Source organism: Erpetoichthys calabaricus, chromosome 12, assembly GCF_900747795.2.
Source record: "Erpetoichthys calabaricus chromosome 12, fErpCal1.3, whole genome shotgun sequence".
NCBI classification, from domain to species: Eukaryota; Metazoa; Chordata; class Cladistia; order Polypteriformes; family Polypteridae; genus Erpetoichthys; species Erpetoichthys calabaricus.
In genome coordinates, this window is record NC_041405.2 from 140,302,076 (window position 1) to 140,316,209 (window position 14,134).

Genomic DNA, 14,134 nt, shown 5'->3' on the forward strand with positions numbered 1-14,134 from the left:
AGTCTGTGGTTCAAAGACCTTAGCCACTTCACCACACTGTAGGTTGGAAGATTTCAGAGATGCAGGTAGGACTTTGTTATTTTGCAACAAAAACAGTTCATTATTTCCTATTTGTCTATCTGTCCATCTGTCCATCCATCCATGTGCTTTACCTTGTGCTCCAATTCAAGGCGACAGGGACAGGAGCTGTGGGTTCATCAAGGGCCTCTTTTCTCACTGAATTAACCGAGGGGTGCCGGCCGAGCAGGCAGCCCATCTCCGCACAGTTTCTGGTCAACCGTAGCCCATGGCTGACTCAGGGTTAGGCTTAGGGTGAAGACTTGGCTTGGCATTAACAATGGAATCTTACTTATAACTGCTTCTTCTTCTTCTTCTTCTAAGTGTATGTAGAGCTCATCCTGCCCATATTATGTATATTCATCTTGGGTGCCAGGGTGGGCTCCCCTATTGCTCTTGCCCAAATTATGGCATTAATGAGGGTCAACAAGGGTGGGCAGGGAGACCGAGTACTTTCTTCACATCTTCATTCACCCCGAAATGGTTGTGCTGGTCTAGAATGAGATGACTGCATACACCCGCTTTGACATTTTTTTATTACATATTATGAGAAAGCTGGCAAGCTGCTGGGCGACAGCCCTTTATGAAGGAAATCATTGAAATGCATCTGGCAGAAAGTGCTTAGCGCTTTGTTGCTGGATAAACAGCGCGGGTCCAGATCCGTTGCAGTAATAAAGTCGGCCTCTCTGGGGTAATGCCTTGCTTCCACATTAAAGAGACAGCTACACCGAGCCCTGCATATACTAATGGCTGCAAACAGCCTCGTCTCAAGACGTGCAGATGAGACCCTCCACAAATAATGCAAAATAAACGGAAACACGAATTAACAGGGCCGACATTTTTTTTTTACATCAGAGCTCAGGATTTGCCTACAGCTGAAGTCTGAGGTGCGGCACGGTGGCACAGTGGCAGCCTCGCAGTATGGAGACCTGGCTTCGCTTCCCGGGTCCTCCCTGCGTGGAGTCTGCATGTTCTCCCCGTGTCTGCGTGGATTTCCTCCCACAGTCCAAAGACATGCAGGTTAGGTGCATTGGCAGTCCGAAATTGGCCCTAGTGTGGGCTTGGTGTGTGGGTGGGTGTGTTTGTGTGTGTCCTGCGGTGGGTTGGCACCCTGCCCAGGATTTGTTCCTGCCTTGTGCCCTGTGTTGGCTGGGATTGGCTCCAGCAGACCCCCGTGACCCTGTGTTCGGATTCAGTGGGTTGGAAAATGGATGGATGGATGGTTACAAATATTTTTTGCCCTGCTCTGCCTACGATTTATAATTTTTATTCTGGTCACAGGTTTATTTTTATTTTTTGGTTACCAAACCAATTCTTGAAACACACCCTGAGCTTATCTGCTAAACTATAAGTTTTTTGTATATATTCAAAAAGTTTTTTTAAGTTGGGTCTTAAAACCTTAAAAATCGATCATAAAATAAGACCCTGACTTATACACCCGTTCAAAAACACGACACTTACATTTTTTTTTATTATCTTCTTGCCTCCTCCAATCTTGCGCCAGTTTCTCAGACACAACGAACTTTGTTGCAGCAGCACAGTTACCAATTTCTTTTGCCACTTGAATGACGTTTAATTTAAAACCACCTTCATATTTTCTTCTGATTGAACGCTCCATCATAGATAAGGGATGCTCTTACGATAAAGATGTATGAGGGTGTGAGATACAAAAAACACAAAGCAGTGCAAACGTCGCTTTGGAATAGTTTGGGTATTACTGTGTGATCACGTGGGCACAATAGAGAGAGAGAGAGTGAGAGGTTAGGAGCACCCGCTGGCACAGCGCATTGCCGCACCCACATAGAAAAAAAGGCTGTGTGCTCCATGGTTACTCTCTCAGGTGGGCGTTAGCATATCATAATCCCTTGGACCAATAGCGTGAGTTTTCCGCATTTGATTTATACAAACAACTCTATAAGATACCAGAAATCATACAGTAAAATCAAGTCCTGACTTATCCGTGAGTATATACGGTATCTGACTTAGCAACATCTCCTGATTCCTCTTCCTCTCAATGCTGCAGTCAATACAGGAGGTGACCAGGTCAGAAAAAATGTCAGAAAATCAAGCCAAATAATTTGTTAACTGGTGGTTCGTCATCCATCTTTTTTTTCATTCCGTCTATTGTTGGATTTATGGTCTGCTTCCACCTCACATTGTTCTTCCTCTTTCTGACTCTTTACTTTTCTTAATGGTGATCACATTTAATGAAAAATGGAAGATGAGATGTCAGAGACAAAAACTCCACCACTTTGAAACCTGGCTATCAAAATGACCATTTAATGATAATTAGGAGCGTCGTTCACATGACAGTCTTTTTTGTTATTATTAATTTTGGCACTTTTGAATTGAAGACATGACTTTTGACCAATGAATGAGAGAGAAGCAGGTTTTCACTTCAAAAGTGTGACCCCCCTTGTGAATGGACTTCCAGATTGTGGATTACTTTCATTTTCTGGAGGTACTTGTTTAGCACAATTTCACCAAAAAAATGCATGCGTATTACAAGTTGTAAGCCTGCGACTGGATGACTTGTCAAGTGGATTATGTGACACGAGGAGCACGTGATTATTTCATGGACGTTTTGATACCACTTGCTGTTGTCAAGTGTTGGTCACCATTGGGTCACATTCTTTCAGAAAGTTTGTTATATCTGATCTCGAAGAAAATACGAGATTAAACATTTTTTTTGACCATCATCACTACAAACCACATGGGGTAAGTAATATATAAAAAAATATTTTTAGATGGAGTGTTCCTTTAATTTCATGTGCATTATATGTGTAAAATACTTTTTAAAAAAATGTTGTTTCTTTATTAACGTATATATGTGTCTAGGAAGCGGACATCGTGCTGAGAATGTGCCGTGTCTGTCCAGTCTGAATGTCCTTAGCAACTCCTTCAGCGTCTTTTCTGCACACCATACTACACTGGAACTTTCTGCTGCCATCTACTGACCACTGTGGGTATTACAGGCTTGTAGCATTTTGTAGACATTTACTTTTTGTGACTGATCTTGGATGTTATTTAATATACTTTTTCTGTTTAAGACAACACACTAATAAAATTTTAACTTCAAAAGGCCATTCAAACAAATCCTCCATTTGAACATGTCCAGCAATTCAATAACTCATTCAAGCTCTGGTCTACATCATCTGTCTCATTAAGGATTAGGATCCGTTACCACCTTCACACCAGACTGACACACACAGTGTGGATGAGGGCGCAGTGTTCATTTGCCAGGCCTCTACTGTGCCCACCTGTCGTGATGTTGCCTCTCACTCCCCACGGCCATCTACCTGCACTCAGCACCACTGTAGCCACAGAACCTCACAGGTCACTCCAGTCATCACCTTAAGACAGGGTGATGTAGCCCACTACAGACTCACAAGATATCAAAGGCCTTGAGCGACTGTTTCAACAGATCATCCTTGATGGAGTTGAACACATGGGTGATGTTCTCAGTGTCGGTGGCACAGGTGAAGTGGGAGTAAATGTCTTTTTTGCTGATATCCACCTCTTCTTCCTCCTTCACCTGTCTGTGTCTCGCAGTCTGGTTGGCTTCCACTCTTCTGGGCTTCAGACGCAGGAGGTCCTTGTACATATTGCAGATAAAGTGTTTGGCTTCTTCTGCATTTTGCTTTTCACCTTAGGAAGGAAAAAGAAAATGCAAAAGATGGTTTTGTGGCGTGAAATGTTGCATATAAGTTGATAAATATTTTGCATGTCTTTATTTGTATGGTTAAGTACCCCTACCCCCCTTTTAGGACTTTTAGTCTCTTTGTAATTTTACGACGGGGTTGGGGGAAGTGCCTCAAACAAGTTTGGCAAGTGATTCTCTGCTGGACTCTCTCAGTCAACCCTCGCATGGAGGCCAGCTATTCAGCTGGCAAGCTTAACCTTAACACCTGGTTTTGGGGGCAGGTGTGAAGGTCTTCTGTGCCCCATTTTTCTGAAGTATGGCTGTTTGGAATTGGCTGTAGCATGTGGACAGAGAATCTGTAAATTTCCTTGCTTTACCCCTCTATCTCTCTCTTACCAACTGATGAAGGAACATCTCACACACCATGAACTGAAAAGGACAACACAATGAAGAGCACAGCTCGGCAGCCATATTGAGATAGGCAGGCGGCCTGTTCTGAAGAAAGCTGACCACAAAATGAGGACTTAACTGGAGACATTTTAAATAACTAACAAGCCTATGTGCTGCCTGAAACTACACATCAGCATTTATCAGGTCATATGGCTGCCAATATTCACATGTTCTTTGCATATTGTTATTATTTATGAATATTATTAATAATACATTATTTAAATTGTAACTTAAATCCTGCTTGTCTTTTACTACACATAATTGCCTGAGGTTATAAATGTACAAGGCAAGGTGGGGAGAAGTTATATGGTACAATACCTTATAAACAGTGGTAAGTCTGGGAGATTTGAGGCATTCTGACAAAGACTACATATTAATAATACAAAAGGAGACAGTAGAGTAATATATTACTCTACCAAGACAAAACAGATGGGCTTAAGTTAGGGAGATGGGTGAGGGAGAGATCAGAAAGAGGAAGAGCAGTGTTGGGTGGTAGCAGACCATAAAGCCTACAATAGACGGAATGAAAAAAAAGATGGATGAAGAACCACTAGAGAGGCAATGGGAAGTGAAAAGGGACAAACTGAGGAAACGTAGCAAAAAGATAGGAGGCAATCGATGGAGGAAGAGCAGGATGAGAGGGGAGAAACTACAGTTAGATTTAAGATGAAGTAAGAGAAACGATGTGGGGAAGTTCATCCAATAATTTCAGAAACATGTTTTTACAATTGCATTGTCATGAAGGACGGAGACATTCCTCCGCTGAATGGCACTTATGATGGTTTATGCTTGGTTCACTGCCTGTGCTCCTGATTTAAAATCTGTTCTGGCCATCACATGCATAGGTTCTGGTGAAGACAGATGTCGATAAATTCTTGCAGCTTATGGCCCATCTCTACATTCAACTTCCACATAGCAGTATGGACTCTATATTGGTGGTAGCTAAGATTCTTGTTTGACCGTACTGAATTCAGGAGTGTGAAGGTTTGTCCCGATTGGGTGATTCTGATCAACACATCTTTGTCTGTCCCTCTTGTTTTGCTCTCTCTACTGCCAAGTTAGGTGAAACATCCGACATCTTCTACGAGTTCTCTGTCAAAAGTAATGAGAGATTGTCTGGGAGGCTTTAAAGTGTAAGATCTTTGTCTTGAAGACATGGATCTCTGGCCCCATAGTCCTAACAATTCTGTGGAGCATGTACCTCTTCTTTCAGGTGGCATACCCCTTAGTTGGTCTATAGCCGCCTTCACCTCCCAGTGGGTTACTAGTGAGAAGACAATTGGCAACAGCAGACCTCCTTCTCTGACTCCAATATTAATGGAGAATGACACTCACAGGTTTGTGTTGCGGATCACTCTTCAGATATATGCTCTGGATTACATTTACAGTCTTTTTGGAATAATGTAGTGCCTCAGAAGTTTCCATATTGTTCTTCAGTCCACCATGTCAAACACCTTCTTGAAGTCAACAAAGCAGACTTACAATGGGGAATTACCACTCCAATGACTCCATGATGATGTGGAGCATCTCTGTCTGATCAGACTGTGATCTTTCTATGCCCTTTAGATTTGCCTTGGGTACTGCCATTCTGGGATAGTTTTGTCAACAGTTGTTCTGCTGTAGCGAGGCTCGATGACTGGAAGTGTGTGACACGTAACATCGTTACTGCAATGGTATGAAAGTCAGTGTCTTACACTTCCTAGTTATCCAAGATTAGGATGGATGAAAAATAATGTCTGTCTATCTATCTATCTATCTATCTATCTATCTATCTATCTATCTATCTATCTATCTATCTATCTATCTATCTATCTATCTATCTATCTATCTATCTATCTATCTATCTGTAACACTTCCAAGTTATGACTCCTGCTTGAATTCTGACCTTTCTGTGCCATCTCCTCACTCCATTCTCTCTCGCAAAATTGCTGTCACCCTGCACAAGCAGGGCAAGATAAAAGCGCTGCTCCACTAACCAGTGTGACACCAAGTCACACCAAGTGAGAAGGTGATGCAGGAAAAAAAATAGGAAAAAGATTAATAGAGGAAAAGACTGAGTATAAGACCAAGAAAAGTGTAGAGTGATGGTGGATCTGGTGCCAGTTTCATACCATATCAGCCTGGATGGTGATGCCAGATCAGACAATAATCCCTTCCTTACCTTTGAAATTTGGGAAATAGGAACATAAATGGGAAGTGTGAATCTTCTCCTGAAGAATGTCCTCCTTGTTGAGGAAGAGGATTATAGAAGCACGGATGAACCATGTAGAATGTATGACACTGTAAAACAATGCAAGACTCTCCTTCATTCGATTCTGTGAAAAGCAATGTGAAAAAATAGAAAGCATTCAGAATACTTGTGTCAAGTCAAATATCCTCCCACCCAGCTCAAGGTCATAGGGGTGTGACGGTGCAGGTTGGCTCCATGTGCCCACTTCTGTCTGGGGAGCCTGTTGAACTCAATACCATCGATAGTAGTCATGACCGGGACGAGCTACGTAGATGAGGACACTCATAAAGCACAAGGTGGGTGTAACAGGTGTTCAGTGCTTTTATTAAGTGACAGCCAAAATGAAACCATGCTCAAATTAATAATAATAATAATAATAATTCTTTGCATTTATATAGCGCTTTTCTCACTACTCAAAGCGCTCAATTAAATTAAAGTGCAGTGCTCTCTTCAAGAAGTAAATTATCCTAAAATACCGCGTCAGTATGTGAAGTTGAAATCCACACTAAAACGAGAGTAAAACGCAACACCCTCTTCATCACCCAGCTCACCCATTGCTCGCTCAGCTGGCGGAGACACTTGCAGCCGCAGTCTCACCTCCCGACACCCATCTTAGCTGCTTCGAGCGGCTAAGTCAGAGTGCTCGGGGTCAGTTGTCCTCCAGTTTTCTTTCTTATTTCCTCAGCATACCTCAGATCCCTGGGGAGGATGACACCTCGATCGCACCCACTTCTCCTCAACAAATCAGTGGGAATGTTACACCCCATAGGGCACCAATCCTTCCCTCCATCGCCGGGACATCTGCCATGCTGTCTTTCCCACACTCGCTGGCTGGCTGGCTGGCTGGCTATCTCCTTCCTCGCTACCCCAATGCTGTTTTTATGGCTTGATTTCTGTTCTCTCTCTTTTTTCCTCTCTCCCTTTCTAACACTCACTCTTTCCTTTTAAAGTGGTGGTGAGGCACAGCTGCAGAACCCACAGCCCCAGCACTAACTGTGGTCACGGGCGGTCCTGCACATGTACACAAAACGCAGGGCCATACTGCTCCCACATCCCATGCTGGTTCCCAAAGATGCAAGTGTAAATGATTACTTATTTAAAATGGGCTCCTGATTCTTAAGCCATGGACCTGCCCATCCACAAGGGGTTGGAGGTGACCCCAGAGGCACTGAGAACTTGGCAGGAACCGACCCTGGAGAGGCTGCTGGTCCACTGCAAGACACAATTACACACACGCCACACCAACTTGGAGTCAACGGGAGCAGAACATCTATGGGAAATCTGAGGTACCCAGAGGAAAAAAAAATCAATACGGACTCGGGGTGATGTGTAAACTCCACACACTCTTGACTAATTACTTTAAGATGTACATCTTCGAAATTACAAGCAGAAACAAGATTACAGGAATGAATTTGATTAACATATGGGGAGAACACCAAAAGGCTAACGGAACTACTTCAAACTCAGTCTCCTGGAGAGATGTGGCAGCCACTCACAACTCAAATCTATAAAGCGTAAAAGTCAGATAAATGCACACCCACTTCTACATAAGAAGATAGCCAGTGAACAAAACAACACCTTCTGAGTGAGAAGAGAAACCAGGCCATCCCCAATCCCTGATAAATAAGAGTGAAACTAGAAAGTCCTATAAATTGTAACACTCCACCATACTCCACATTCCTGTGACCTCTCATTGCTAGAGATACTCAGTGGACACAACCTCTTTATAATCTCTTCCATCCAGAGCTCACTCCACAGTACCATCTACATAAAGCAGTAGACCATCAAGCACTATACTGCTTGGACCTGAGAGATGTAGAAACATTAAAATAGACATGCTGCTTTGCTTCCAGATCACTGTGCTGTAGGTCCACCTACCTCCCGATTGTTTTCCTCGAGGACTTGGTCATACTCGCTTAGTGAGGCAAGAAAAATGAGGGACGTTACATTCTCAAAGCAGTGGATCCACTTCTTTCGTTCAGACTTTTGACCACCGACGTCAACAATCCTGTAGAAAATAAAAGAAAATATTTATTATAGACTTTCACTAGGGGCTACGGTCAACACACTCACCATTGCACCACCATACTGGCCATCAACTCACTCCAGTCCTGTTGAAGGTAACAGTGGCACCATACTTAGAGAAAGACAAGACCATCCCATGCTTAGCAAGAGATTACCAAACTCAGAAACTGAATCCCTCCAGTGCTCCCTGGACCTTCCACTGTGTCCCCTCCAATTTAGCCATGTGTCGTGTGAAAGGCACAGGACAGAGTCTTCTGATGGTTCTACCCTGAGGTCCACGTGTGAGCTCCACATACAACCATTGAGCAACAAATGATCAGCGAAACAATTTATTTGAAATTGAATTTACAGTGAAACACAAAGCAGCGCTGAATTTGTAGTAAAACTCAGTGCTTCACTTCACAAAAATAATTTGTTTAATACAAATGCCGTTTCATTCCTAGTGACATTTGTGACATTAATACATGAGGAAAAAGTGTTTATTTCCTATCTGGAAACATTTTCATAGACTAGTTCTGCATGTGTCCGTCTGTCATTTACTATTTAAATAAAGATCTCTAGTAAATAAATAAATAAATAAAAATCACCGGACTCACATCCACTTGGCCAATTATGAGGGGAATCTTGGCGATTACAATAATAAAGATGCATTAGAGATGGAAATGAAACTTTGGGCCCCATGGCGCATGGACAACTGCAGGGGTCAAGAAACAGGAAAAGGGTGGTTGCTAGGCAACAGGAGAGGGGGTGTCTTTCCATGCAGTGAGTTTTCCCATGGAGAAAAATCAGTAATGCACACCACCATTTTGAGGTGCTTTCATGAGGAAAATAGGTAGCATGCACCATCTTTAAAAAGTGCAATTCACCTGTGCAGTGAACTGAACGAGAGGCTTAAATAGAAATGATTTGACTGGTACGCCTTGGTGGAAAAAAACATAAACACATAAGTGTAAGTGAAGCTTTAAAGAGTGTTACTTCCTATCTTCCACACCAAAAAAACTTTAAATCATCCTAAAAACTCCTTTTACTGAGCTTTGCATTTCTCAATTGCAAAAACCCAAGCAAATGAATTCGATAGTCAGTTTCACAAAACTGTATGTGAATCGAAACTGCCCTGCTGCACCTGTCACTACCATCAACCCTGCACAGGAAGTTCATTTCATTCATCAAGTTGAGCCTGTGATCATAGGCAAGGATGAGGATGTAGTCTGGCCAGGAAATTCAAACTTTTGTCCTAGAGCTAGGCTTCAGCTAAATCCACTTTGTTCAAAAAGACATTCCTAAAGGTGTTCCTTGGTTAATGCCACAATCTGTTCTAATCTCACTAGTGAACAAGACCCCAATGTGCTTGAACCCTTCCACTTGATGTACCTTCAAGTAATTGATCTGGCCTCTGATTTGTAGACATTGATTCTCATCTTTGCTTGCACACCTGTCCAGTGCATGATTGAGATCACAGTCGAAGGGATCCAAGAGGATATCATCATCATCATCATCTGTAAAACCACAGACCTGCAACCATTTTTTGCCCTCACCTGGTGGTAGCAGCAATGTCATCTCTGCACACTGAGTGTCTGATTTACATACACACATGTATTCAGGTAAAGATGAATAACCCAGTTAAGGCAGAAACCTGGCTTCTTAATAATCCACGTTTACATGCACAAGTACACTTCTGGGGCCTCATGTATAGATGGTGTGTACACACAAAAATGTTGCGTACGCCTGTTTCCAAGCTCACATCGCGATGTATAAAAACTAAACTTGGCATAAAGCCACGCACATTTCCACGCCAGCTCAATCCCTGGCATATGCAAGTTCTCCACTCAGTTTTGCAAACTGGCGGCACCCAGCGTCAAAGCAGTGCTACTGTTCCAGTGTGGTTTCCCTTTCTTTTTTAGATCCACATCCCTGACGTGGCTTTATCAAATACACTGAAATTAACCGCATTTTGTTTATTAGTTTAAGGCATCTGATTGTAATTAACCCGTAACAATATAATGGTCCACAGAATGGCCAAACTATTCCAAATACCATAACTACTTTAGCATTGTTACTCTCACTGCACCACTCAGAGTATTTATCTCACTGTATCTGAGTCTGGAATCACAGCTCTACAGCAGCTGATCAGAAAGAGAATTATCAGGATACAGCATCAAGCACACACTGCCTCAGCCATGCGCACAGTCTATTTGAACTTTGCCCATACAGCAAACACTTCAGAGCCTTTCCTGCACGAACCTCGAGGTTCACAAACAGTTTCATCCCAAGAACTATAAACATCTGCGGTGGGTTGGCACCCTGCCCGGGATTGGTTCCTGCCTTGTACCCTGTGTTGGCTGGGATTGGCTCCAGCAGACCCCTGTGACCCTGTGTTCGGATTCAGCGGGTTGGAAAATGGATGGATGGATGGAACTATAAACATACTCAATCAGTCCATCAATTGTTCCTGGTAGAACTGTTTGTACGTATAAGTACAATTATCTTACTGTATACTTGTGATACAGTTATAATATTGCACAACCTGAGCCACTTTATAAAGCATGTCTTTACATATGATGACGACTGGCTTCTAAGTCGATTTAGATTTCCATGTGTTATCTTCTTGGAGCTGTTGATATCATTTTTAAGATGAAATGCAGTAAAGTATGTTTATTACATTATACAGATAAAATTTTAACATCATTTAAATAATCTATATTGTTAATAATTAAACATGTGCGAACACAGTGGACAGCGGAAGTGACAAGCAGGTGCCCATTCAGGGATTATTGCTGCCTCGTGCTGTATGCTTGCTGGGACTGGCGCGACCCTGGATGGATAGATGGATAGAATACATGTACTATGAAGATATTTCAATGTTACTTAAAAGTTCTGAAGAATCGGCGTTCTCAGCTTACAGATGGCTTAACAACTATTACAGAGCTGATCGTGTGGCAATTGGTTACTTGGAGAAAGAAAAGGAAGGACAGGAATTGGGGGTTAGTATGTTTAAGAGAGACAGTACTGCTGCAGTATATTATTTAATCGAAGGTGGAGCATGGTACAGCAAGCATCTTGCGGGAGGCAGGAACAATCTGTGGACGGGGCTCCAGCTCATCGCTAATACTGTGCCACTGTGTCCCCTATGTTTAATACATGCTTTAACTCCTATCATCATGAAAATGATATACAGTATACATCTTAGTATTTAAATTGTTCAGCAAACTGTGATGTCATCAATGTAATGGATTCTGTGTCCTGTCATCAGAAGAGAAAGCCCGTTTAAGAAGCACGTAGTGATTCAAGCACATAGAGCACATAGAAGAACATAGAAGAATACAAAGTATTTAACGTGTAACTTTAGTTACAATGGTATTTGAGAAACAAGTAAATTAAACAATTTTAAGATGAAGTTTATGATGTTCAACTTTAATGAAAAAATAAACTACGTGATTAAAATGGAAATTTCAAGATTAAAGTTGACATTTCGAGCTTTTCTTCCCACTGTGTCCCTATTTTTTTTCTTTTCTCTGTACCCTAATAAGCTTTCATATGACACTCAGACGGTGGGCTATGACTCGCATTTTCATGGCGACTTTGACATCCGACAATTTCTTTTTTAATTTGGGCACTTTGCAACTTTCTGAACTTGAACTTTCGAGTTTCTCAGCCACTGTGTTACTCAATCAACTTCCTTTTGTTGATTATACCACTGTTTAAAACAACAAATAGTACGTTTTTCCTTGCCTCCACTTGGTATTCACTGAAATTCTTCTATTTCCCCCATGCTTTTGCCACTGTCTTTTCACAGAACACTGAACTTAAGGGCTATTTATATTTATTTGCATATTCAAAGAGGCGTAATTCTGGGAGGATACGGGGTGGGATGGCAGGCGTGTGCATGTGTGTTGCTTTCACGCTGACCAGGATTTATGGAGCGGAAGAACGTAGAAGTTGGCGTTTGCACAGATTTATGCATCTGGATTTTTTTGTGTATACACCATGTTTTAGTGTGAATTCCATGCACAGCGTTATGCATGAGGCCCCTGGAGTTCTCCTTTGTCAAAACGCTGCGACATCACTAAACTGCAAACACAAAAAAAAAATGAGTTAAACGTCATCATTGGACTCTAAATCCAAAAATAAGCACAAGGTCTGTGATAATTTTCTTGTGTTTTTTTAAATATGTTTAGTCAAATTGATGGCTTATTTGTAGGTTTCTGTTACCGGACTGCACCAGCACACTCCTTTCTACTTGGCTATGTGACTGAGACCCGCAAAGGACCAGCGTACCCGTGTGCTTCTCTTCTTAACACTCCGTGCTGCTGGAGTAATAACACACATATTTTAACTTCAATAAGATATGTGTTAACTTCTCTGCTCTGCTCTGCTCTTCTCTGTAACTGCTTCTACTCGTAACTGATGAAAGCAAGTGCAACGGACATGTGTAGACTGTAAAATCCTTAACAGTAACCTGGTTATGACTACAGGCTTGCTGTCTGTCTTTCCAGGTTAACAAGCATGCTATTACTTTTTGCTGTTTAAAACTCCACCCCTACTCAGAGCTCCGCCTCTGTGCAGAGTTGGATGGCTCAGAAATTTTCAAACTGATTAAACAGCCTAAGGGCCAGTTTATACTTCACACTCAGAATGTGTGCGTGTATGCATCATGGCTTCCACGCTTTCCCAGCATTCATATGACGCATCCTCTGAGCACATCCACAGAAATTAACACAACGCGTATGTGGGTATACCACCAAAAACTCGGGGGGGGTGGGGGGGGGGCACAGTGTGATCGAGTCAGAATGTGACGTCAGAGTCTCTGTTTACTATCAACGTGTGACAGAAAGCCACTTTGTGGATCCTACAGGATTAATGTGCCTGCTTCGATGTTTGATGAATGATTCAATGTGGTGAAGCAAAATGCCAACATACATTTGTAGTGCTTTTATATTCAAGCATTGCATATTCCCCAACATAATGGCGCGATACATTTTAAAGGTCTCACATACCATCTTCTGTGCCTTCTTTTTTTTTTTGCACCTTCACAACAGCATCAGAATGTACGGCGACACAGTGAAAAGGTGTATTTTGTGATTAAAGTCGAAATTTCAGCTTTAATGTCAAAATGTCCACTTTAATCTCATAGTTTACTTTATCATTAAAAGTAAATGACCGTTGTAAATGTCATCTTAAAACCAACCCAGTTGTTAATTGTTACCTGCTTCTGGTACTTCCTCCTGAATGGACAGCAGCAATCGCCACACAGAACACATCACATTTATGATATTCCAGCTCTCTGCACATTTAGAATCCTTAGATTTATACTTGATATCACTTTCATGATGAAATGCATTAAAGTATGTATGTTACATTTCACAGCTAAATAGTTAACTTCATTTAAATAATGAACACTGTTAATAATTACACATGTAGGGGTGGCATGGTGGCAGAGCGGTAGCACTGCTGTCTCACAGGGACTCACGTCTCTGGTGTTCCCTGCCTGGAGTTTGCATGTTTCCCTGGAGGATTTCCACCGTGTGCTCCTGTTTCCTTCCAAAGACACGAAGGTTTAGGGATCTGATGACGCTAAAATGACGGCAACGTATGTGTGTGCTTGTGCTCACCCTGTGATGAGCTGATGCCCTGTCCAGGGATTGTTTCCGCCTCGTGCCCAGTGTTAGCTGGAATGGGCACATCCCTGGAGTGATGGATGTAATCATTAAACATCCTTTTCAGAGATATTG

At 42.1% G+C, this 14,134-nt stretch overlaps 1 protein-coding gene and 1 long non-coding RNA gene across 3 annotated transcripts in view; one reads left to right on the top strand and one right to left on the bottom strand.

Annotated features, from left to right (window-relative positions):
• The first annotated feature begins 2,367 nt into the window (after positions 1-2,367).
• LOC127529938 (uncharacterized) lies at positions 2,368-2,716 on the top strand. Its single transcript, XR_007936538.1, has 2 exons — positions 2,368-2,463; positions 2,616-2,716. It is a non-coding gene; the product is annotated as an uncharacterized LOC127529938 (long non-coding RNA).
• A 177-nt stretch (positions 2,717-2,893) lies between these two features.
• Positions 2,894-14,134, bottom strand: part of LOC114662751 (guanine nucleotide-binding protein subunit alpha-11-like) — a 43,283-nt gene continuing 32,042 nt past the window's right edge. For both annotated transcript variants that reach the window (XM_028816400.2, XM_051935304.1), the window contains exons 5-7: positions 8,259-8,388; positions 6,312-6,465; positions 2,894-3,705 (exon numbers count right to left, since the gene is read on the bottom strand). In XM_028816400.2, coding sequence (XP_028672233.1) covers positions 3,443-3,705; positions 6,312-6,465; positions 8,259-8,388 — 547 coding nt within the window. In that variant the 3' untranslated portion in view covers positions 2,894-3,442. The remainder of the gene's footprint in view (positions 3,706-6,311; positions 6,466-8,258; positions 8,389-14,134) is intronic.